General features: G+C 32.3%; 1 protein-coding gene across 6 annotated transcripts in view; it reads right to left on the bottom strand.

The window, feature by feature from the left end:
* Positions 1-27,704, bottom strand: part of LOC125070203 (transient receptor potential cation channel trpm) — a 277,870-nt gene that overhangs the window by 79,406 nt on the left and 170,760 nt on the right. For all 6 annotated transcript variants that reach the window (XM_047679956.1, XM_047679958.1, XM_047679957.1 and 3 more), the window contains one exon: positions 6,985-7,067. In XM_047679956.1, coding sequence (XP_047535912.1) covers positions 6,985-7,067 — 83 coding nt within the window. The remainder of the gene's footprint in view (positions 1-6,984; positions 7,068-27,704) is intronic.

Raw genomic sequence — 27,704 nt, 5'->3', positions numbered from 1 at the left:
GTACAAGATACTGATCTTGATGTGAATGTATGTAAAAACTTAATACAAATTAAATAAAGTATCAATATTTATTTATTTTTTACTGTAAAAAATACATTTTGACTTCCCCACTAAAAACACAATAGTTAACAATTAAAATGGAGTCATATGTGACTCACGGGACACGGAAATGTTTAAAGTTGCAATCAAAAAAATTTGTTGCAGAATTAATACTGCAAAACTGTATGATTTAAGCCAAAACTTTTTCCAATCGATTTAAGTCATTTCACATAATACGTCTGAGTGTGTGTGTGTTGTCTATGCCGGTGTGCGTATAATAATGCTTATTATGTGATTTTTAATTTCAAGCATATGATATTATCTGTCTCAGAAAGCCTTCTATAACAAATAACTCCTGGCAAGAAATACATTAAAAATGAGTTTGCATTTATAATAATGATCAAATAGCCCAGAAAATATATCAGGCACCGAATATTCACGACTCAACATTTATGTAAGACAGTTTTCTAGACTTTATTTTATTCTGTATCTCTCTCAAGACCTGAGATGAATAATCCTTCAATTCCTAAAGGAACGCGCAGGCGAAATGCAGTAAAGAAGATTAGGTTTCTTTTCGCCCAAATTCGGCACAAAAGTATAAAGACAATTTTGTTTTCCACAGAGGCATGATAAATATAATACATTTATTTACGTAATTTTTATTTTATTATTTTTTATGGATATTTGAATTGCAGAATTTCAAATAAATGAAAGTAAATAAAATGAAGTCATGCCTATATTAAAAAGTACCTAAGTTCAAATTCAAAACACCACCGAGAATACATATTCGTGAATATACCCAAATTTTTTAATCAAATAAATTTTAAAGAGGTCCACAAAAAGCTAGTACTAATTAAAAATAAAAAAAACTGGTTACTTTAAGAATTGGAATGGGCTCGAGACGAAGCCGGGAAGTTTATTTAGCATATTGATGGGTGAAAATATTTTACGTATTTTTTTGTTAAATTTTCTCTCGAAGCGAATATAGTCAGCGAATATAGGTAGCCCAGTAGCGGATAGCAAAAATAAAAAAAAATCTTTGAGAAGATAAAAAACCGCTCCGGGATCTGTCAGTATGGAGTATCGCCCGTTTTGCCCCGAGGAAAATACATCAATGTCCATACCATGATATATTTATTGATATAATTTCGGAATAATCGACCCGAACTTAACCCTGTGAATAATTACGACATGAATAAGATATAACACCGATTCACAGCGTTAGTCTTGAATTAGCGCTGTTTGTTCAGGCCTTCACAATTCAGGCAAGGCAAATATATGGTTCGATCTTCTAGAAAGTCTTTGTCTGTTTATGCAGGATTGGCGGTAAACCAATTCTCTTGAAAATTTAATGTATTGGCATAGTTTTTCTAATTCGTTTAAAAAAAACAGGTCATCTAAGCATAATATTTTTTGGCATTCTAGTCTGGGGTTAAGCGAACGATATCAACAGGATCTTTGTGGTGCAGAGGACTCCTCCTCTAGCGTAATATATAACCTGGGCCCCAAAGTTTATTTAACAAACAAATTACATATATAATACATACTTGAATAAATAATATTTTTTATTAATTTCATTTATAAATACACATAACTGGGCGAGCACTGAAAGAGCTGCTTGCTGATTAGCTTTAGGTACATATGAGTATTTCACAGTCTTAAATTTGCTACATCATTCTCTGCAGTCTTTGCAGTTTTACACTCTATATTAGTGGTAACTCTTTCACATTTGTGTATGACGTATACCAAAAATATGACATGTTGTATCTGTGTCAGATACACAGGTATGTTAGGTCAGCTAAGTATCTTATGTCAAAAATCTAAATCAAAATATACTTTATTCAAATAGGCATCAAGGAGCAGTTTTCATCATCAGAATCGTCATTTTAAACAACTATATTTAACGTAAGCCTACCGGTTCAGAAGGTAGTCTTTACCGAGAAGAACCGAAAAAAAAAAACTCAGCAGTTACTCTTCTCCAACATACAAAGGTATATATCAGTTAAATAAAATTATACAAAATATATCCTGTCTGTAAGTCAACATGTATTAGCTCCACGCCTTTATCATCTACAAAAGCTTGTGCCTTAGTTATTAATGTATTTTTAACAAACGATTAAACCTCTCCCGCACCCTGACAATATGTATGCGAAATTAATTCACGATCGGTTAAGTAGATAAGACATAAAAGCGTAACAAACAAACAAATACATTTTCGCATTTATAATATTAAGCTGGGATGATAATCTATTCAGAAAAACGACGTAGAGAGTGTAAACATGCCTATTGCGCATTCCCAACTGAACCGTAAGGGCTGTGACCCAGCGAATACAATTTCAGTTACAATTAGTATAATTTATATAAATAACAAACCACGCGGTCACGATTGCGTTTTTCTCTCACCTCCTCATTACATTTTTCCAGCTAGAATTGCTCCCAGAGCGACCATTAGAGGTTTTCATTTGTTTATATTAAATAAAATAACAATACAAAGAAACGAAATATTTAAAACAAAATTTTAAAAATTAAACAATTAATATTTATATAATCCGATAAAGTAAATTAAATTCTTATAAAGTGTGTCTACTTAATCTGTAGTCAGCTTGAATTCTTATATTGCTAGAGTTACAAATCCTTTTAATTTAATTGTTTCGAAATAAAATAATTTATCGAGCATTAGTTATTAATTCGCGTCCTTAAAAGGATTTGTATAAAAGCAATTATGAAATATTGTTGCGAAGCACACATAGATAAATGTATACATTTTTTTTTAATAAATATTGGAAAACATCACATACATAACTCTGATCCCAATGTAAGTAGCTAAAGCACTTGTGTTATGGAGAATCAGAAGTAGCGAAAGTACCACAAATACCCAGACCCAAGACAACGTAGAAAACTAATGAACTTTTTCTACATTGACTCGGCCGGGAATCGGACCCGGAACCTCGGAGTAGCGTACCCATAAAAATCGTTGTACACATGACTCGACCACGGAGGTCGGAGGATAAATGTATATATATAAAAGCGAAATACCACTCACTGATTAATCATGATATCTCAGAAAATATAAGACCTACAAACTTGAAATTCAGCAGACAGGTTCCTTATAGGGTGTAGACATCCGCTAAGAATGGATTTTACAAATCTCCATCCCTAAGGGGGTAAAACGGAGCTTGGAAGTTTGTGTTTCATAAATTTAGACTACAATAAAAAAAACGCCTCATGTCGGTAATATTTTGTTTTACATTACGTCATTATGTGATCTTATTTAATATCATGATTAAAATTTAACGCAAGCTCACTAACGAACCTATTTACATGCAAGTCATTTTAAATGTAAAATTATGATAGCATATTTAAAAAAACGCATAATACGGGCTTATGATCTACATACTCGTAACTGCCTTTTTTAATACGTTTATATTTTATAATATATCATATTAATATAGATAGATAGAATATCAATAGATTTTTTTTTTTATGGCATTGGTTGACGGACGAGCATATGGGCCACCCGATGATAAGTGGTCACCACTGCCCATAGACAAAGGCGCTGTAAGAAATATTAACCATTCCTTACGTCACCTATGCGCTACCAACCTTGGGAACTAAGATGTTATGTCCCTTGTGCCTGTGATTACACTGGCTCACTCACCCTTCTAACCGGAACACAACAATACAGAGTATTGTTATTTGGCGGTAGAATATCTGATGAGTGGGTGGTACCTACCCAGACGGGCTTGCACAAAGCTCCACCACCAAGTAGATAGATATCTCTTTAATTATACGGGATTATTTTCTACTGTAACGATAATATCTATTAAAGGCTCTTCGAGAACGCTCACTGATACGCACCTACACATCCATATTCACGAGTAAGAGTTACTCTTTTTTATTTTATAATTGATAATGTATTTCCTATGTTTAGTCTTTAACCACTGTAAAATAAATAAATAAATAAATAGTTCCTATCCTAGAGGAGGAGCTAGTAGACCCTTAATACAGGACAACCTAGATCGGGTTGCCAAAATATAAACTGTAATGTGTGTGAGAGAGAATAAATAACTGTATTACTACACCAAGAGAGTTCGTACGGAATAGTACTGCTGATTTCGTTACCTTAAACTGACTACGTGTTTTGATGTGTTACATCATCATTCAAAAATTAATCAATAGTTTTACGTTTTGTAAATTCGTAAAAAATAAAAATATTCAGCTATTTCACATACTTGTGTATGTTTTAACGGCAACTTATCGTTAGATAATGCAATCTGATTATGTTCTCACAAATCTCAGAACGATTCACGGAATTCGTAAATTTTGCTAAATTAATATCTTATTCCGAATAGTTTCGAAGTATCGATTAAATTAAACGTGATATATCGAAATTTGCACGATTAATTAATTAATCTATAGCGTTAGCTGTGATGGATGGTTATCGGAATATGGAACTCTAGTTAGCTCTTAAACAATCTAGTAAAATAACTTTAGCATCGAGTTTATGTGGTAGGGCTTTATGCTAGATCATCTGGGTAGGTACCACCAAATATTCTACCACTAAACAGCAGTACCTAGTATTGTTGTGTTCCAGTTTGAAGGGTGAGTGAGCCAGTGTAACTAAGAGACATAACATCTTAGTTCCCAAGGTTGGTGGCGCATTGGCGGTGTGAGGATTGGTTAATATTACTTAAAGCGCCATTGTCTATGGGCGGTGGTGACCACTTACCATCAGCTGGCCCATTTGTTCGTCCACCTATCAAACCACCACCACCACCACCACCACCACCTACAACATACCAAAAAAAAACTAGTAAAATAACTTTAGCATCTAGTTTATGTAAGTAACCAACACGAACAAATACACCAAAAAAATTAGTCAATGATAATTTTATTAGTATTGGTCACTTTTGATGTTTTTACTTTTTTTGAAAATAGGTATACTATCTATATATAGTGTTTTCGTGCAAGTAACTACAGTATTTTGTTATTAATTAATTATTATTTTATATTCATGTACTTAATAAATTTATAAATAACAGATACATAAATATAAATTAACATTTGAGAACAATTAAATGGCAAGAAACAATATAGTTATCAAAAATCGCGTATGAATAAAAAGTATAACAAAATATGAGTTTAAATAATGTTATACTAAGCCGTATATAATAGAAAGAGACACAGAGAAAAAGACAGAGAGGGAAAGGCTTCTTGGAGTGGCCATAACGGGTTTTCCTTACGTGACGAGTTCTGCCACTTCACCCTACTGTAAGCTGAAGCGAAAGGGCTTCGTTCCAAACGCCCTCGACAACACGCATGCAAAATTTCATCAAACACACTTATATTTGTAAAGATCATGTTGTTAACCCTTATTTTTTCATATAATAATTTAATATATTCAAAAAAAGTTCCTTTTATTTTGTTTATTTTACTTGTAATTTCAACTGTCGGGTTCACTTTTCAAGTCTGACACAATTTACAAAGAAATATAATTGTGAACTTAATAGAAACGTAATACAAGCTGTTCCATGCGACTCTGTTCGAGTCGAATAATTTTTCCCGTAAATTTAGCAATTTGTCTATACTAAAAATATAAATACGTGTTTAATTCTGCCTGCTTGTCTGTTACTGTTTGGAAGGAAGCATGGCTTTTATACCTAAAACCTACGCAACAACCACGCCCACCACCTTACACGCGGTCGAAAATTATATGTACTTATGTTATATTTTTCTTCATTTCCCAAGCTACCTTTATTGTACTGACGGCTAAAGCAAGTGTATGGAATATATTTGTCTAATAAACAATAGAGTAAGATAAATAACTATTTATTAACATTACCGGATACAAAAAATGTAAATTTATAGGTACGTAGGCGAAAAGGCGGCATAGACAAAGGAAATACGTTATAAAATCATTATTATTATTACCACTAAACAACGACAATTTAAATGTTTCATAAGATGTTGTATGGCAAAGAAAACCGGCTTAATATATAAGTAAAAACAATTGAATTCCAGGAGGACCTTTACATCGGGTCAAACGAGAAAAAAAAACAAACAATAATGGAATAATATATACAGTAATAATAACTCCACGAAGTAAAAAAGAGAAGAGAAAATAACCATCTAAAGCAAAAAATTAAACGACACCCGGACAGAAATTGATAAAATGACGCTAATATCTTATCAAAAGTCTATATAGGATGTTCGGAATATTTATATAAAATAATTTATAATAACATTACCTATTAGTATGTCTTTTCAAGTACTATGTTAATATATTTTTTAAATGTTGTAAAAAAGCGAAAACATTAGCGACTCATTCCACAGCAAAAGGTGTAGACCTCCGCGGTCGAGTAGTGTGTACACCGGTTTTCATGGGTATGCCGTTCCGATGTCCCGGGTCCGATTCCCGGCCGAGTCGATGTAGAAAAAGTTTTCTATGTTGTCTTGGGTCTGGGTGTTTGTTGTACCGTCGTTACTTCTGATATTCCATAATACAAGTGCTTGAGCTACTTACATTGGGATCAGAGTAATATTTGTGATGTTGTCCGATATTTATTTATTAGAAAAAAATAACAATCTTAACCTTATTTAATTATGTGGTCGTTCTTTTAAAAACTAAAAGAAAAAAATCAAACAATTTGATTATTCCTCAAAATTGTTTAATTTTGAGGAATAATCAAAGTAACAAGGCATTCAGAAACTTTAATGATTACCTTATTCATGATCTAATTTCTAAACTTTGATTTTCTATAGAAATGTAAATACAAATAATTTAATTCGTATTCCAATCAGTTTCGAGAAGCAACCAGAGTTCTTGTTTAAATGATCGCAACCAACGTTGGTTGCTTAAAGGGAGAGGGCTTAAATAACCCCTTATTTATGAAAACATAAAACGGGTTGCTTTCTCATTTATAAATATTATATCGTTTAACTTACACGTGCTCGTCTTTAGCGCTGGGCACAAAGAACTTGCATTCTCGTTTCTGAAACGTACTCTCGATCCAACTGCGTGTGGTTTTCTGTAACAAAAAATAATAATATTTAATTACATTTCTTTACTTGTAAATTTTTAGTACTTTTAAATTGTGTAGCGATGACAATTTTGTTTGAATAGACTGTATTCAAACAAAATTGTCATTATTTCTATGAAAAATGATAAAATATACGTTTTTAGTGGATTCTTAATTTCCGTTTGCCCTGGTTTATGGACTGAGGGAAAACATACGAAAATAAAATCCAATCGACGATGACAAATGACATAATAGGATATATTGTGTTCACAAATGATTCGGTTGTATTGTAAAAAAATATGGGCATATCAAATGACAGGACAAATTTTCATTTTACATAATATTTTCGTCGTTTTTTTTTAAAATCATACTATACATGTAAGGTTACAATTTCATACGGCCCGAATGTCTATCGGTAATGGTGACCACTTAGATACTTTCAGTTGCCCCAATTCCCCGTCCTAAAAATTATATATTTATTTTTATTTTTTATATTTATAAAAAAAATGAGATTTATTAATCTGATAGGAGAGATGTTACTTTTAACTAACAACGTCGTATGGGGGTTGTTTAGCCGAGATAGTCCAGTGGCAGCCGAGATGGCACAGTGGTCAGAGCGTGATCTTAATTGATGATTGCAAATTCAAACCCAGGCAAGGTAATTTGTGTTTATAATTCATCTCGTCTTCGACTGCGAAGTAATCGTTGGGAAACCTGCATGTGTCTCGTTTCAACGAAATTCTGCCACACGCGAATACACCAACCCGCATTGGAGCACCGTAGTGGAATATGCTCCTAGCCTTCTCCTCAAACGCAGAGGAAGCCTTAGCCCCTCAGTGGGAAATTTACAGACTGTACATGTACATGGGATTTGTGATTGCTCAACCGGCCTGCGAAAGTAGGTCGTGTGTAGCCAAGCTTCTAGTATATCTCAAATGAAATTAGTTTCTTTATCAAAGGTAAGTCAATCTTAAAGACCTAATCTGGTTCGATCCACGTATGTGTTACGTATAAGTATAACTTTGTATATATCTCAATTATCCACCGCCTACCAAGATTATATTTTTATTACTCTTTTTTATTGTGTTGTTTGGAAGAAATTTCTAAGTAAAAACCAGAGAGAGCCAGAGCCGAAGCATTTTATTAGTAAAAACAACAGACCTAGTGGCGATCAAAGCGCTTTCTTGATGCAATTTAAAATTTGGAACGAATACGTAAAATTAAGGAAAAAAATAACCCAAGGCACGGACAAATCTCGGTCATAAAATATTAAAAAAATATCCGTTCCATTTGTACTCCTTAATAATTGGATGTAATCATTTTAAGTACTATTTTGAATTGTGTAAAATAAAAAAATGAATAAATAAAAGTGCTTTAAATATTTAATAAGTTAGACTCGCCGCCCACTCGGCATTTATTCTAGGTCAAACAGATAAGCCTTGCATTGCAGTCCAGCCATAAAAGTGAAGCCAGTACATTGCAAAAAGAGTTATTCTGTGAGAACAAAGTCGATCGTCGACGTATAACTCGATTCATTAAAATAGTCTATCATCATAAAAAATAGATCTAAATTAAATGTTCACATAGGCTCATTAAATCACCTTTGAATCAAGTTAGTGTTGAAATAAATGTAGTACTACTATCGGTTCGGAAAACAGATTCTAGTGAAAAGCTTCCTCAAGAAACTCTATAGTCACTCTTATCCACCATTTTGACTATAAAGTCAGTAAAGTACAATTATATTTTGATATAACTTGCCTAGAAATCAACAAATACTAAGTTCATGGTTTTTTATCTTTAATATAATTTTGTATTGAGTAATATGCCTTATTTATAAATATTTTTTTGACATGAACATTAAATTTTTCAATAGGCCAAGCTAAAAAAACTGAGTATTTTTATTATAAAAACATAATTCGGCTTGTAACACCAAGCCGATGCGAGAATCGAATGTTAAATTCGTTTACACGTAATAACTAGGACGAAATCACAAAGTCATGTTTCATTTCATTTCAGTGTAAATCAAGTGAAATCCTTTTGAAGTGAAATCTCTGAGGTGACGATTCGTTAATCGGAAGGTGAACGATAACTGAGAATTAAATTTAAAGGACGCTTTACGTAAAAGCAAATTTTCTTAATTGAAATTTCACTTCTATTGCATGTACACGCAATTTTATTATAATTAATATTTTGTTTAATCTTCAAGCGTCCGCACATTCATATAACTTAACTAGTAAATACTAGTATTTATATTTTGATTGCTCACAGTTATTTTATTGGAACAATATCGTTTATCGTTATCAGTGCTCCAACTGCAAGTATAAGCAGTATTTATTGTAAGATAGCCTCGGTGAACAAAGCACTGTCACTTGAGGAGCTTCACTGTTCAAATTCGCCCCTCTGAGCTCCCATAAGCGCTTCCATTACGATCCAGTCTTTGCTACGTTTTGCCATTTTGATTCTTCAATTCTTTATTGAATCCTACAATAATAAAGTCACGAACAGACTGAGGTTATAAGTTGACATCAGACTTACGTCTGAAGAAGTATGATTTAAGAATATTAAGGAGCTAAAAATACATATTTTATTTTTTAAACAACTATGAATACTCGCTGCGGAAGATGCTGCGACATTTTTATCGAGTTAACAATAGGGTTGAGACACGCCGAGATAATAATTTCAAAAATTCATATTCGTCTGTACATTATACAAATAAATATTCTAATTCAATAAAACGATGTACGTCACAGCTTGTTCGTAACAATATCCGTTGGGATTATTCATGTAATATATGTTATTTATATTGTTCCAAAGATAGAACTTTTTACTCCGATTATAGTCTACTTAAATTTTACATTGTTATCTTTTTATCGTTTTAACTTTTTTTTCTTGGAATTCTTATTATTTTGTAGTATTTTTTATATTACATTAGTGTGCGTATGTTGTTGATGTATTCACATATAGGTTTGTGTATTTAATTTTTGTTTGCCTTATTAAATAAACTACTTAACGAGTATTTGTATTTCGTTGTAAATTAGTCAATTTATTATTTCAAAGAAATGCCCAGTAATTATCAATGATCTCTAAAATTTTAATTTAAAATCTAATTCATATATTCATTTTCCTGGTGGTAGGGCTTCGTGTTAGTCCGTTTGGGTAGGTACCACCCACTCATCACATATTCTACCGCCAAACAGTAGTACTGTCGTGTTCCGGTTTAAATGGTGATTGAGCCAGTGGAACTACAGGCACAAGGGACAAAACATCTTAGTTCCCAAGGTTGGTGGCACATTGGCATGTAACGAATGGTTAATATTTCTTACAGCGCCCTTGTTTTGGGTGGTGGTGACCACTTACCGTCAAGTGGCTCATTTGCTCCGCCTACCTAAATCATACAAAAATCAGCTTCTCCTTAGATCCTGTTACATATACCCTTCAAATTCTCTTACTAGCACCAAAGCATACCGTGGACTAAGGAATTACTCATCAAAAGGTCTTCAGGAATTTAATATATAAGAATTATAGAGGTTCCTGTTATGTATATGGCTAATTTATGTACTATTATATATTTACGTGGATGGCAAATTTAAAAAATACGAGTGCACAGAATAACAAATGCTTCAAGAAATCAAGGAATCAAAGTTAGTGGAAATAAAACTTTCTCTTTATTCAATATATAGAAGTGTTTACACTTGCTTATTGATTGTCAAAAATCTACCACCGGTTCGGAATTTAGCACCTCGGACCTGAGAAGAACCGGCGAAAGAAACACAGCGGGATATTTTTTTTTCCATTTTGCATGTAGAATAATAATTATATTTTAGTTATTTGAAACAGGCTGGAGGCGATCATTTCATTCCCAAGGTGTGCAGTCAACTAAAAAGTCATTAGTGTTGTAATATCAATTATACAAAAAAATCTAGTTTACTGAACTCCATTATAAAAATGTATAACTAGTACGGATTAAATTCAGCCTGTATAAAGAAAGTCAAATTAAAAATGTATAGAAAGATATATAACTTATTCTATTGTTTTGGTAACCCTATACAAGTGTCAAAATTCTTCGATACATATTTCCCGGGTTATGTTTCGCTGTCAATTTAGAATACATTTATATTGTATGAAGCATTTTCTGAGAATATCAGATAAAAAAAATACAAACAAATATGTTATATATACATATTTATTTTTTCATAGAAGAGCCCATGGCCCAGTGGTTAGAACGCGTACATCTTAACCGATGATTTCGGCCTCAAACCCAGGCAGGCACCACTGAATTTTCATGTGCTAAATTTGTGTTTATAATTCATCGCGTTCTCGGCGGTGAAGGAAAACATCGTGAGGAAACCTGCATGTGTCTAATTTCAACGACATTCTGACACTATGCTGTATTCCACCAACCCGCATTGGAGCAGAGTAGTCGAATATGCTTCAAACCTTCTCCCCAAAGGGAGAGCAGGCCTTACCCCAGCAGTGGGAAATTTACAGGCTGTTAATGTAATTTTTTGATTACATTTGTTTGTACTTATTCCTTCGATCGTTTATATTGTTGATACATTTAAGATGCACGCGTTCTAACCACTGGGCCAACTCGGCTCTGAAACGCGTCCACCGTTTTAAAAAAAAATGAGTTTGACATTGTAATATTTATATTTTATTCTAATTATGAACGAAATCAGATTATAAATTCGATCAAATCTTTTAACGCTGCTGTAATGATCGCATCGTATTAACGCATTGCGGATATTTAAATGTCTTAATTAAATTATACTAATTGTGTGATGAAAATTGTAACGAACATTTTAAATAAAGTAAATACTATAAGATAGACAAATCAACACGAAACATTTTAAAATAAATCAATTCCAAATGATTTCGACACTCAAAATAAATGCAATATGTCAAAATAAAAAAATACAGAAATAACATATCCTTACGGAATTTCATAAAAAAGTGTGATCTTAATTGTGTGGACATGCCAAATAACTAAAACATTTTTTTAAATTACATTCCAAGTTTACTACCGGCCGGAATCCGATATTGGAGTAATGAAATCTTTATAGGACGATTTTCCCGCAGGCGACGGTGTATTCTGAGAGTTCTTTGCATAACAAACATATAGAAAAAGTTCGATATTTGTTTCAATACTTCCAATATTCTTAACTCACTATGTAAAATGTAAACTTATAAAAATTCTTCAACATGAAAGTATTCCTACTTTCCTTTAGTCTTAGATTTATTACATTTAGTTAAACAGAGATTCAGTTTGGGTTGGCTGGTCGTTTAGATTTTTACACACAAGCAGAACTCACTATGTTTTTATTCAGATCATGAATTAATTTTATTATTTCAGAACAGAGATTTGGTTTTCATAGATGTAATGCTAAGTCACAGTAAATGTTACAGAGCAGTATTGGAATTAAGAGAGGAGACACGCGTTACTAAAAGAGTGATGAGCATGAGCGTAGAGGGAGGGAGGGGAAGAGGATGAACTAAGAAAACATTGATGGCGTGCGTGAGGAGGGATATTAGAGAGATGGATTTGAACGATGAGGAGGAATGAAAATACATGCTACACCGACTCCAAATAGATTGGAACACGGGCAGAGAAAATAAAGAACAGTATTACGATTAAGTAAGGAATCGAAAAAGAAATTCACTTTGTATCATTTGTGAAATTTTGACAACCGACTTACGGTACGGCATTTTGATACGTGTATCAAATAGTGCATTTTGTAATTATTATTGTAGTCAATATTGCATGTCACATTCTGATATTTGAATTTAATTAACTTCATCATGAGAACACGCTCGAAGTTAAAATAAAAAGGAAGTAAGTATTAAAAAAAAATTTGTATTAACATTCATTTGGTGTCTAAGCTCGTTAGCTCATTCTTCAAAAATAATACAATACAAAAAATAAATTCTTATTATTTTTTGTTATAACATTTTCATTTAATATTATATAAACTTATAGAAATAAGTAACTCACTCGCCTTTACTCACTTACCTCCTAACTATACATATATTTATTGGGCGATTCGAAAATTATACGCATTTTTTAAGGGAAAACTTGATTAAATAATATCATGATTGTAAACGAAAAACCTATTCGTGCTAACCCAATTATTATTCCGTACAAACACAATATTGTTACGAATCACCCGTAAACGGGGATAACGTTGAAATTTATTTTTACGAGTACGACTTTATTTGCCAAATCCGGCTGAGTAAAGGGGTTTCATTGTTATTGTAAAATCTTTCTCTAATTTTTATAACATCCCTTATAAATATAACTTTATAATATAAACATACAAATTAGACAAATAGATTATTCAATGCAAATAAGGATTAGTAACAGCCTGTAAATGCCCTACTATATACACAGGCTATGATCTCCTCTCCCTTTTGAGGAGAATGGTTTGGTTCCAATGCGGGTTGGCGTATACAAATGTAGAAGAATTTCTATTCAATTCATATAATAGTAATACACACCGCTGAGCGTGAGATGAATTATAAACATAATTTAAGCGGATGAAAATTTAGTAGTGCTTGCCTGGTTTTGAACATGTGAAATCATTACTTGAGATGCACGCGTTCTAACTACTGGGCCATCTCGGCTCAAATTAGTGTTATCAACAACACTAACACAATTGTAATCTAGAATGCTTGGTTAGTTGGAATCGTATAAATTAGTGAACTCGACATTTGGAAATACGATTATATATTTAGAAATTACAAACATTCTCCTTCTTAATAGTCATTATATAAATTGTAATGAAACCAAACTACATAGGAGTAGCGCGGTGGTATAAACTCCTCCCTACTCCTAGTAGAGAAACATTTATTGTTTTATTAACTTTATTTTCACAGCATTACTTCCTAAGATTTACGAACAGAAAATACCATTTTTTTTTATTTACTTTAAAACATCCACGGGCTCACAGTTGCCCGTGCCTCTCTTCACATTTTATTTTTATAAATTGTGGCGTTATATTATATTTTTACTAAACACCAGCAGATCTTCGCTGGACTTCGCGAGCTTGTCGTCTTCTTGGAAGACGTGGCCCACACTGTCATTTTTTTTCAGTTTAAAATAATATATGGTAATATATAATATATAAAAATACTGTATATAGTAGTTTTTTTTTTTATTATTGTAATTGTAAGCAAATACCATTAGGGAAGCCAAGCAACGATCGATCTATTTTCTGCATGAAAAAATATACAAGTCGACTTGAGAACTCTTTTATTACACGTAGGGAGAGTGCTACGTTTAACATTCGAATCGTGATATAAATAAAACAGTATAATATATTGTCGAATATAAACAGACCCTAGCCAGCCGGGGCCGCCGTTTGCATAGATTCGCAGCACAGTTTGCCGTCTCGGCACACAGCCAACGATGTTTAATAAACCCGAAACTAGACAGAGAATAAATTACACGCAGATTTTGGTCTCGCTACAGCTGTTTTTGATATATATCTTGTTATGACAAGTGATCGAATTACAACATATGGTTATACATGGAAAGGATGATTAATAATAAATGGTTTCATATTTGAGAGATTCCATTATTAATTATGAAACTTTGATAACCTTCGATGCAATTTTATACATTTATACAAATAACTGTTATGTTTATGAATTGCATTTGTCAGTTTCAGAGCCTTCAACTCGTCAAAGCATACCGACTCCAGTAATTATATAGCTCGGTATAATTCACGGACCTCTGCGCAAATTCGGCTGTTCATCAAACCTTGTTCACATAACGCTTAATGATGCATAAAATATCGGTTACTGATTATCGAACGTCTAAATTAAGCATACATTTGTCTTCTGAATGCTCTATGCGGGAATATATTTGGAGTTTTCATATTATTGGGAGTGGGAGCAAAGATGGTCCACTTGTTATAAAATATAACCTAAAAGTTGTGGCTTTAAGCCCAGACGAGCCATCATTGATGCTTCGAGCAATTATGCCAGCATTGATTTTGTGCATGAATACAACCTATTATATTATTCATCATATATTCTATCGCCAAGCAACAATACACAGCATTGTTGTATTCTGGTGCAAGGCGAGTGAGCCAGTGTCATTACAGGTCCAAGAGACACAACATTTTAGTTTTCAAAGTCGGTAGCACATTGGAGTGGTATGAATGTGGTTTTTTATAGCGCCAGTTTCTATAGACTGTGTTGACCATCAGGTGGCCCATTTGCCCGTAAGCCAATTCCATTAAAAACCTATTATTAAAGTTACGACTTAGTATTAATCTGCAAGCACTCACATCGTATCTCACTCGAGAAATGTTGTAAGTTAAGACGTTTGTCTTAAGACGCTACGCTATTTTGATGCATATATTATTTAAATGATATAATAATTAAAATCAAAGTAGAATATCACTTTCGAATTTGTTTCTTAGTCTTTTTATTTAAGTAATAATAGAAAGACAAATGCTGGTAATAAAAGATAATATTGTGTATTATCTTCTTAAGCACTTATTATCTTGTGGTGCGGAATTGTGACTCTTATTGTATAATCGTAGACGCGTAGTAGCATTCGTAGTCTCTCATGACGACGCGGCGTAGCTTATGAAATGTGCTTGCTACGCGTTTAAATTGCCAACGGTTATTTGCTTTATTTTTATCGTGCCACAGTTGTTACGGCTCTCAGAAAAGTTAGACTTCATGTGTACATACATCGTGTGTGTTTACTATAACTTATTGACCTACAAAATATTTTTTAAGTGTATATTTTATATATAAATATATATTTATTGAGGTCGTTTATGGTATTCGTAGTATTATAGTACAAATAATACATGGACGGACCCAATGTCCATGATGACCACTTACGATAAGTGGCCCATTTGTCAGTCTACCTACCTATGATAATATGTATATAAAAATAAATAAACGTTAAATGTATTAAACGAAGAAAACACTAGCAGTCAGCTCGAGCCCACGAACGCCATTAGTAAAAGGGAACGTCGGCACAAAAAAAAAAATTAGACCGCGTTTAAAACTTGATATACACAAATTACAAAAAAAAACATCAGCCCGATTGTTAAGTCAAACCTTTGTTCGACCTGACACCACAGTACAGTGTAGTACAGTTGGTCGCGGCATTTAGAATTTACTTAACCGTATTACGAAAAAATTTTCTGACTAAATTTAAAATTTATTATTCAAGCCCAAATAAATTACGGTAATAAAACTTTAGTGTCAAATGAAGCTCAAAAAGCGGTTTAAAGCGCTATGCGATTTTATTACCCGAGAGCAAGAAATATATATTTTAATGTTACTCATTTGCATACCTTCTCTCACCTCAAGCGTATCACAAATTATGAAATTAAGCGCTTGAATTTTATATTTTTCAGGTTCAACTTTGTTCATTTGTGTTTTTAATTTAATTGTTATAATATTTTTCGCATTACGCTACCGGAAAGTGCGAGGAAAATGGAAATTTTAATTACTTAAAAAAATGTAAACCTAAAGTTCAAAGGGCAACGTTTTCAAGGCTAAATAAGGTTATTTATCCTGGGAAAGTTTCCAGGTGGTTCTTTATTGGATCACGAACAAAAGAGACATTAGTGTATGGTAAGATTAGCAAATATCAAAACTATCATGTGCTTAGTTTCTGTTGTAATTGATCTCGTGCTTGGCGGTGAAAGAACACATCGCGAGGATACCTGCATGTATCAAAATTCTACGAAATAATGCCACATGTGTATCCACTAACCCGTATTGGAAAAGCGAGGTTTATGAAGCTCCAAACTTTCCTCTTAAAGTGAGAGGACTTAGCTCAGCAGTGGCACATTTCAGAATAAACAAAAATAAAAAACAACTATCGATAATTTTTATAATAAAAAAAAAATAATCCGTTATAATTACTTTAAAGAAAAGTAAAAATACTAACGTGATAGAAGCCGGTACATTAAAAGGATCTAAAAAATTTCAAAGCAAGTATGAAAATATTTCTAGCGCGTCAATTTTAAACGAAATTGGTTTTGTATTAAACTATAAGCTTTCCATTAAAAACACGTCGATAGTTGATAATGAAAATGACTGGAAAATAAACGAACTTTCGGTTCATTCTCGTTAAAGTGTTATCTCACGAAGATTTCAACGCTACCAGTGAAATAAAAGAGGATAAATTGTTCAATCAATTGCTACGATAAGACGTATACTATAAAAAAAATAGTTATTTCTAAATTAAATTTGTTTAAAATATTTCGTCAAACCAAGTTCTTAATTAATGTGGTATTTGTTACACTTTATACACCAGGTATTACACTATAACTTGCACTGGTGCATGAAGTGTAAGTAAAGAGTGTAACATAGTATAGTTGTAGTATTTATTTTTTTTTTTTTTTTTATTTATTTATTAAACCAAAAGAACAATACATTAATAATACACAAAACGGTACAACAAAAACCACAGACGGTTTTCCTGCGCACCGCGGATTCAAAAGACGATAACAACATATTAAAATGATAACGAATTAACAATGAGTATGAGTAAAAATAATAAGTGTAACAGAAATACAAAATTGAGGGTAGAACTAAAATAATAGCTTTGTAATAATGGTCGACGCTCGCGCACTGAACTAGTTCCAGGAATTTACAATTTGAATAGCTACACTATACAGCATGTTCCACATAGAATTTTTTTAATTTGTTTTTATAATTTTTTATGTTTAATTGTTTTTTTATATCATTAGGGATTTTATTAATTAAAGTAGGAATAACATATTCCAATACTCGCTTGCCATAGTTATTATTGTATTTAGGAATATTTAATTTTTGATTACTGACATTTCTTAATTGCATGTTATAATTATTAGTATTTATTGTTTGATTTACATTAAAATTAAAATATTGGTCTGTTAGTAGCATGAACTCAATTTTAATATTAACTGGCATTACCTTGCAATAAATAAATAAGTTGTGATAATTAGTTTTATATAAGTCTTTAATTTTTTTTGGTACAATTGTTTTTAACAATCTTAGCTGCAGTTGATAAATTTGATTAATATGTGTTCTCCCTGTTAAACCATAGCTGCTGAGTCCGTATGAAATTATAGATTCGCCGAGAGTTTTATACAACATCAATAAAATTGAATATGGAATTTTATTACGTAATAGACTAAATTTTGCTAAAAGGGCTCGTAACTTATCACAGACACTATTTATATGGTCTTTCCATTTAAGACGGTTATCAATAATTAAACCAAGATATCGCTGGTTTTGGACCATATCTAATGAGGGACATTTACAATAATTATTACTATTTCTGTGTAAACATGTATGACTATGGGCAATGATCTTTAAACTACCATTATATCTGTTGTGACTTGAACTAATGTACATAGAATTTGTCTTTGTGACATTTATTACAAGACCTACATCATGTGACCACTTCGTAAGTACGTCAAAATCCGATTGAATTTGTTTTAATGCTTCGTCTATGTTATTGTGCGCTGACAGGAGACATGTGTCGTCTGCAAACTGATACATTTCACAGCTTTTAATAGCATTTTCTAAATCATTGACGTACGTTATGTAGTGCAATGGTCCTAGTACCGATCCTTGTTCCGTTCTTGTTCGTTTATTTAGTCTAAAAGATATACAATCTTATTTAATTGTATCAATGGAATAATAATGAACTGGAATTCTATTGACACAAACAAGGATGTCAATTTTTATCAGCATTTGGAAATTTAGAAAGGAATAATTTCAATTGCTACTTTAATAATGACTTCTTTAAAACACTTTTTGATTTTTTTTTAAATATTATTAGAATTTACTTTTATTAATTTACTTTACTTAATTTATTTGTTATTATTTATGTGCTATAACTTTTTATTCTATTTTTTTTTTTCAAAATAAACTTCAAAACCATAGCAATTCAAAATATTATTCATTAAATTATTTTAACAAAATTCTCTCGAATAAAATGTATTTTAATTTATATTCCGAACTCCCGAAATTGACGATCACTTAAAAACAATACATATGAGACCGTTTGAGTCTGATTAAAACAAATATATGTAAATATATATGGTATACTATATGTATTTTCACCGGCGTGTTATTGGATAGAATTTAAATAATGGAGCACCTCGGACTCGACACTAGAGGTTTGTTAGTCGAATTCCTGCAACGAAATTGAAACAATATTATGTATGTATAATGTTTGTACTATTACTGTGTTTACTATTACTGTGTACTTAGTATATAACAAAGTCTGTCCCTATGTATGCTTAGATCTTTAAAACTACGCAACGGAATTTGCATGCATAATATAGTGGAGAAATGTTCCTAGAAATGTTTCTAATGTGATTTCGCAAATAAACACATATTTTTGCGCTTACTTTGCAAACGCTGGCTGAACCCTACGAGATAGATCAATATAATTTCCTACAGTATTGTACACCTTAAAAAGGTTTACAAAAAACTCCGGGGTGATACACGTCTATCTCTTAGGGATTTTCACAATAACCAATTTTTATCCTTTACTTATTTACGAAGTGATTTTAAGCAAAACAGCATTAATCCTTACGAAATATAATGCCTTAAATATATTGTGCATTTAATATAGATCACCATGGCGCATACATTTTATTAATGTATAATTGTACTTTATTATTATTATTAAACAATATCAATTCTCAATCAACAATTATATCATTTGCGGTTATAAAATGTATATTCAAAAGATTTATTTGTAATAATACTAGAAAATATGTACTTTAATGGAGTTCCAATTAACGCCTGCAATTTAAATTCGAAATGGGAATGACAATAGCACAACAAACTAGGATCGAATCTGCGACTTTCACATCACTAGCCAGCCCTTATATCGTATGAGCATTTTAATTGTAGCCATATCTATTAGATTAAGCTTAAACTTTAACTGTAAACCCTTTGTTATCTATCCTGTCGTACATCCCAAGCATTGTAGAAGATTCCGAATAGATGTGTTCCACACCTAAAGCATACATAACACAATGCCAAAAGCGATTCAGTTTTGTAGTATTCGTAGACCTACGTGTGTAGCAGCGCTACGCGGTTAGAAATTAACAATGTGATATTGTATATCTTCTTAAAAGTAATATCATAATGAAACAAGTATAATCATACACATAGAATTTACGTTGTTGTTCAAATGTCCGTACCATTCAATCTTAAAAATAAAATAAAAAAATTGTAAAGTAACCGCCTGTATATTAAATGCAGGTTCAACTCAGTTCTAGGTCATCTTAGAACCGGCCAAAAGCATTCTCTTATCTTAAGGGTACTTATTTCTTATTGTTTAAAATAAATATTCGGCAGAATTCATTCTATGCAGTTTTCAAGATCAATTAATATAAATTAAACATATAAGAGCTCACCGGTATTTATCAGGATTTGAACCTGCTAGCCTTGTGTGATTCTTCTATTAAGATCACTCAATATTAACTAAACATTTTACCTGGTTATGAAATATAAAAGGTTTTCATTAAGTAACATTTCATTCGCAAGTTAAACATTAAGATAAATTGTCATTGCGCCTAATACATAGCAATTTAGGCACGCAGAGTAATTGTACACTTCACATATTAATTAAGCAATGTTCGCTAAAGTAAATTAATCTCTCAAGTATTAACTGTATCAGCGCGTCTGCAGTGCGATTCAAAATGCAGAACCTTGTCGCATTAAATACAGCAAATATCTTTTTAATGTTCAAACTAAAATAACACTTAAGTATAGCGATTTAGATGTCAAAATCTTGTACGTCGATTTCCGTACGCTTGCGGAGATTTTAACTTGTTCGTAACAGTACTATATTATTCAAATCCTCAACTTGTCCTGTTTTAGTAAACTAACATACTAAGGTACCGATTTTGGGTTAAATAAGTTGTCTATTTCCTGTTGTTTTTATAGTTAAGTGTTACGACATGCATACAAAGGTTTCTCATATTTTACTTAGTGTTTATTCTTTTCGTGTTCTGTGGTAAACGAGTATATTTTTATTTAATAGGAATGACGATAAAAATAGTGCCCAAGATTTTCATCCACGGTCTGTTTTCGAAAACGCGATGAGTCGAGCTAAACAAAAAATTAGTGTGACGATGTTTAATTCGTCTTCTTTAGCGTAGGGATCGTTGCGTCACGAGTTATTTAGGTAATTATTAAAAAGTAGTTTGGTCATGTAATTGAATAGGTTAACATATTAGACAATAACACAGAAAGTGATCTCGAAAAGGCACAAAGGAGAGATAAAAAAGAGATTACTGGAAGGAGACATAAAATAACATAAATATGTGTCATAGCAACAAGTGACTACAACTACTTATCTTAGTAACTTCAAACAACAAAAAAATCAAAAATATTTAAATATGTAATTTTCTTTATTTTTAATATATTATTATGTACAAATAAAACTTATTATAATATTTAAGTAAATACGAAGTAAAAAAATAAACATAGTTACTAAAGAACTGTTTTGCTTGTATAAAGACTAAACCTACAGACGTACCTGCTCTGGTGCAGGTATCAATGCATTCTGTTGCAGCTTCAATAAATCCCTCCTCTCTCGTTTCCAAATCTCTAATTCAACGCGTGAACAATTTCAGTCACTATCGCCTTATAATAAAAAAGTCACGAGTTTTTATGACTAATACATACAGTCGTAAAAACTCTTTGAAGTTTAGATATTTAAGCAAAATATTGTTCAACAATATTGATGACACACATTCACTTGAAAAATACATTTATTAAAAGTATAGCATTATAGTTTATATTCATATTATATGAGATTACAAGTGAAAACAGAAGGTAGATTAAAGCATATGAAAAATGATGACGCAAATAGATATCGATTTGAAATTCAATGGAATAGTTAAAATATTTATCGCGATTAAATACATTGATCAGCTGCTAATCTGAGATATATAAAGGTATGAATAAAACAACCAGCGCATTCTCTCTTTGATATTCCGATACGGTACAATTCGACAGAACAAAGAAAGCCAACAGCCAACAACCAAAGCCAACCAACTAACCAACTTGCCCTATATTAAGATAATATAATCAACTCCTACTGATAATTCTCACAGAAAGAACACAGAGACAACATACAAGAAGAAGACGGAAAATTATTGGGTGTCATTTTTCAAATTTTCTGGCCAGGCACCAATGAATTTTTACGCGCTTAAATTGTATTTATTATTCATCTCGTGTTCTAAGGTGCAGGAAAACGTATTCAGGTCACCAGCACGTGTGAAATAAACTTCAAACTTTGGGTTTCAGATAAACTCGGAGTTTGAGTAACGCAATGTTACAACCACATGAGAAAACATTTTTTCATTCAAGAGTCGAGATGGCCCAGTGGTTAGAACGCGTGCATATTAACCGATGATTTCGGGTTCAAATCAAGGCAGGCACCACTGAAATTTCATGTGCTTCATTTGTTTTTATAATTCATCTCGTGCTCGGCGGTGAAGGAAAACATCATGAGGAAACCTGCATGTGTCTAATTTCAACGAAATTCTGCCACATGTGTATTCCGCCAACCCGCATTGGAGCAGCGTGGTGGAATATGCTCCAAAACCTTCTCCTCAAAGGAGAGGAGGCCTTTATCCCAGCAGTGGGACATTTACGGGCTGCTAATGAGAAAACATTTTTAAGTCCCCGAATAAGATTAGAGGTAATGTTTCTGAAAATACTAAATTTCTAATATATATGGGCGAAAATGACCATTTAATATCCGTTGCTTTTTTGGCTGACAGCCTTCCTTTATATAAATAAGATATAACATTTGCTTAATCATTAACAATATCAAATTTTTAAAACATAAGATATAGTGAGTAGATTGAGATTTTAAATGAATGTTTCATTGGTATACAGATATTCAAACCACCTAAGCCTCGTGGAAAATATATTAAAGAAACAGTATATATTTAACAACTAAAAACAATTTGGCCGACGTTTCCGACAAATTACTAAACTTATATAATATATAATACTAGATATGGCCCAATAAGATCATCAGAGGAAATGATTTTTTTAATTTCATATCGTCAATGACAAATGACAGGCTGGCGAATGTGATGATGATAACTTGTCGGTGTTGACCACATAGACATTAATACTGTAAGATATAGTAACCGACGTTATGTCCCTTGATTATGTAATTACACAGACTTATTGAGTCATACTGGATCTCAACAATACTATGTGGTCATTTTTGACGGTAGAGTAAGACTAGATAAGGGGGTGGTAACTACCCAAGCAGGTCCGCACAAAGCCCTACCACCAAGTTATATTATCTAGATATATAATTATCTCATAACGAGATCAATTTTGAATATATTTAGCATAAACGTATTAATGAATACGAAAGAAAACAGGTCAAAAATATTCTCCTTGTAAAATTCTACGTACAATAAAAATACACAACGATATTATACAGCTATAAAGTTTCAAACATGAGAATTATGCTTGTCATAAAACATAATATCTTCGCTACGTGGTCTTAACTTATGTAATGGACTTAATTCATCGTAATTTACTTAGTTTGAAATTCTATGTAGGTTATTCTACTCCGATTCCAGGTTATATATTCCTGGGTTACAAGATTTTCATATAACCTGCGAAACCAACCACCTAAAAATATACAAATATTTTGGGACGTTTGATTCATGCCGATTTTGTTATCAAGTTACTACGGATAGAAACAGGGTTGCGAAATGACGAAGTTGCAGGTGCCTCGTGATCGCAAAAGGCACGTGTAAGCCCGAAGATATACAACTATTTCTTCAATTAAATTTTACGTTCCGTTCCACGGCAAATAAGCCTTCTGTACCGTTATAATAAGTATGTCATTTCGTTAGTTATTCGATGTGAAAATATAAGAGAATAGTCAGCTTTTATGCTGCTCAGTTAAGGTTAAAGGTGAATTTATACATATGACCTCTTCCACTAATATCAGTGATTTGTTTTCAATTATAGATATATTTAGACCTGTTGTTATACTGAAAATGAACATTAAATTTCCGAACGATAAAGATCTATTACGTTTTCATCGCCTGCTATTCTTATCGGCAAGCCGTATTAATGCAAAACACCCCATGATTTTAGGTTTATTAACCAAACGATAAAAAGGTTACGTTAAATAAGGTTTTGATAAAGGTTTTTTGTAGACTTCTTAGTTCATTGCAGCATGCTAATTTTGTCTTTTCGAACGACATTATTTCAATTAACACAGAAGCATCACATTTGTTTATTGATTGTCTGTGTATGTATATTTTTTCCTTAGATTGGAGAAGAACTGACAGGCGGATTTTTTATATACCATAATATGTTTTTTTTTATATACCAATGTAGAGAAATATTTGTTATTGTAAGCGATAGTCTGTAATAATTTCGTTTCGTTATTTGAAACATTTGGACGTTATCCTTGAATTTGTACTTTTTTATTTGATAGTATGTCAAGTTAGGCTCCATTCTACTCAGGCACTCCTAAGCGACTGATTTTTATAATGCAAAAATACGATCATTAATAAAACGAAAGTTATCATTCTTATTTCTATAAATGTCAACCGTTTCTAAAACTTACTCCATTGACGTATACATAAATAATTGATTAAATTTAAACTTGGAACATTGTTACATCTAAGGTTAATGTCCCATCGCTCTTTATGTTAAACATTTAACAACAATTACAGTTGAAACTAATTTTAACAATGAAATTGACTTGCTCAAGTAAATCTAAAGGATAGGTCTTCCCTTGCAAACCAAGATCCAAGCAATAAAGGTGTACAAATAATATATACATTGGTATCTACATATAAACGTATGTTGACTTCATCTTATCCCTTAGATTGGATATGGTGCTAAGATCAGTTTCCGGGATATATTATTTTAACAAAACAAAAAAAAAAAACCTATTTTATCTGAGCGAAAGAGAAATAATCGCTTTACATGTAATTATAATATTATTTAAATATAATTATATAATAGACAAGAGAATTTACATAACAAAACTGCTTATAAACTTATCTAAAAGAACATAAATTTACTTCAAAATTATCAAGCCCAAGGACAAGCTTTAGATATTTATTACAGATTGAAGATGAAGTACAAGGTGCCTTCAATTTTATCGTTCATTCAAAATCCTTTGTCGCGGGTATAGTGAAATATATACCATACCCGATACGATAATGATAATATACGAGTATCATTTTCAAGAGCTTTCATTGCATATAATTTGATAGTATTTTTGTGATTGGTATAATTGTAAAAATAAATTTATTATGTCAATTAATTGACGTCGTAGTTAGTGGTGCCAGTCGTGGTTTTGGTAGTGCATCGTTATTGCATCTGAAGGTACAATGATATTTTTTTGAAGAGATTTTATTAAATCACTGAATTACTATTAAGATTAATATAAACTCTTTCAAGTAAACGTAATGCCTGTGTAACGTAAACGCAAGGAGTGGAGACATTAGCACGACGGAGGACTATAAGGTTTGATCTACTCATCTCTACACGACCCTTATTCCCGTGAATTGTTGCTCTTTTAATTTAATTAGTAGCCGGCAACATGCCAGTAGCATCATACTTTTAATTTTCAAACTTAATTAACGATCATACTCGTTAGTTTCTCATACATTCTTATGAAACAGTTTAATCGATATAAATGTATATTTCGTATTTATAAAGTACATTTCGATCGAGTAAATTTTCAAAGAAGGAAAGTTTCAAAAATTCAAAATTTGTGCGCTATCACAGGTGCAGTCGATATCCTCTCATTCTCATTAACATTTTTTTATATTAACAGCCTGTAAATTTCCCACTGCTGGGCTAAGGCCTCCTCTCCCTTTGAGGAGACGGTTTGGAGCATATTCAACCACGCTGCTCCAATGCGGGTTTGTGAAATACACATGTGGCAGAATTTCGTTGAAATTAGACAAATGCCGGCTTCACCAGATGAATTATTAACACAAATTAAGCACATGAAATTCGGTGGTGCTTGCCTTTCGATTAAGATGCACGCGGTCTAACCACTGGGCCATCTCGTCTCACTCTCATAATCCGATGGATTGTCAATCCGTCACGACGGGAGAGGGTTCTAGCTGCTTTAGATTAATAATAATTATCGAATATTTTTGTGACGTCATCCTTCAAAACTTATTACTTAAAACATTGATATATGGATTCGGTTCCAATCAAATAAGTGTCTTACAGGCAATCGAGTAATGTCGCTCTGTCGTCGATATAGGTAAGGGTATATAAAGAGTGACACACTGAACAATACGATAACAGAAATTGAAAACTTGTTTGAAGTTATTTTATATTCAATTTGTACAGTCCATTGGGAATGAAACCGTATTATATGAAATATAAAAGTAGCAGCTACTGAGTTTTATTTGTTTTCAATGTTAGGCACATTATGTTCCTTTTTTAAAATAGTTGTTTGTAATGTAATAAGAAAATGTATTACATTTGGGCACTCAAACGGACACTCAGTCTGTAGAGATTCAATCAAAAATATATTTTTTATGATAAAAATAAATATGTATACTTTTATTTACATAAGAAATATTTATTTTTGTATGATTCGTTTTTTCTTTTGATTAATTTGTGCAATTTTAATGTTCTAAGAAGTACCGTAATGTCGCTTTGTTTTATAATTTGTTTAATAAACGCACCACAGTTTTACACTCTAGCAGTTATTAGCGTTCATATCTTGTTAATAATAAATATTGGACAACATCACATACATTACTCTGATCCCAATGTAAGTAGCTCAAGCACTTGTGTTATGGAAATCAGAAGTAACGACGGTACCACAAACACCCAGACCCAAGACAACATAGAAAACTAATGATTTTTTCTACATCGACTCGGCCGGGAATCGAACCCGGAACCTCGGAGTGGTGTACCCATGAAAACCGGTGTACACACTACTCGACCACGGAGGTCGTCAAAATCGTCGTCAAGGTCGTTAATGATGCTTAAATAAATTATTATTATTATTAATTATTATTATGCTAACATCGAAACCTTAACTATATACGAATAAAAATTAAAAACAGTTAATATACAGAGCATGAGATGGAATGATAGCAAAAATTAAAAAAATAACTAGTGTTTTGTCGCCTGCAAATATATTCGTAACGTGCCTTGTGAGCAGTACTCAGTCGTGATGACAGAGTTCAGATATTTAATAGAAATACAAAGCAACATGTTTGTTTGAAACGACGCGTCGACCTTTAATGACTTATAACGTAACACTCAAAGGGATTCACCGAATAACCGACAAAGGGTTGAAGCGCGTGGAGCTTGCGGCGAAAGGCTCGGCTCGCTTTACTACAAGCTTCTATTAACTTGCAATGTTTGTTGGTTTGTTGGGAACATCTTCCAAGCTGAATTAGTACCAATGCCTTTTACTTGATGGTAGGGCTTTTTTCAAATCCATCTGGATCATCTCATCAGTCTCAGAACTCATCAGACATTCTACCGCTAAACAGCAGTACTCAGTATTGTTGTGTTCCGGTTTGAAGGGTGAGTGAGCCAATGAAACTACAGGCACAAGAGACAACATTTTAGTTCCCAAGGTTAGTGGCGCATTGGCGACGTAAGGAATGGTTA

This window comes from Vanessa atalanta, chromosome 17 (genome assembly GCF_905147765.1).
Source record: "Vanessa atalanta chromosome 17, ilVanAtal1.2, whole genome shotgun sequence".
NCBI lineage: Eukaryota > Metazoa > Arthropoda > Insecta > Lepidoptera > Nymphalidae > Vanessa > Vanessa atalanta.
The sequence above is the reverse complement of the archived record's forward strand: the minus strand, read 5'-3'. Positions and strand labels throughout refer to the sequence as shown.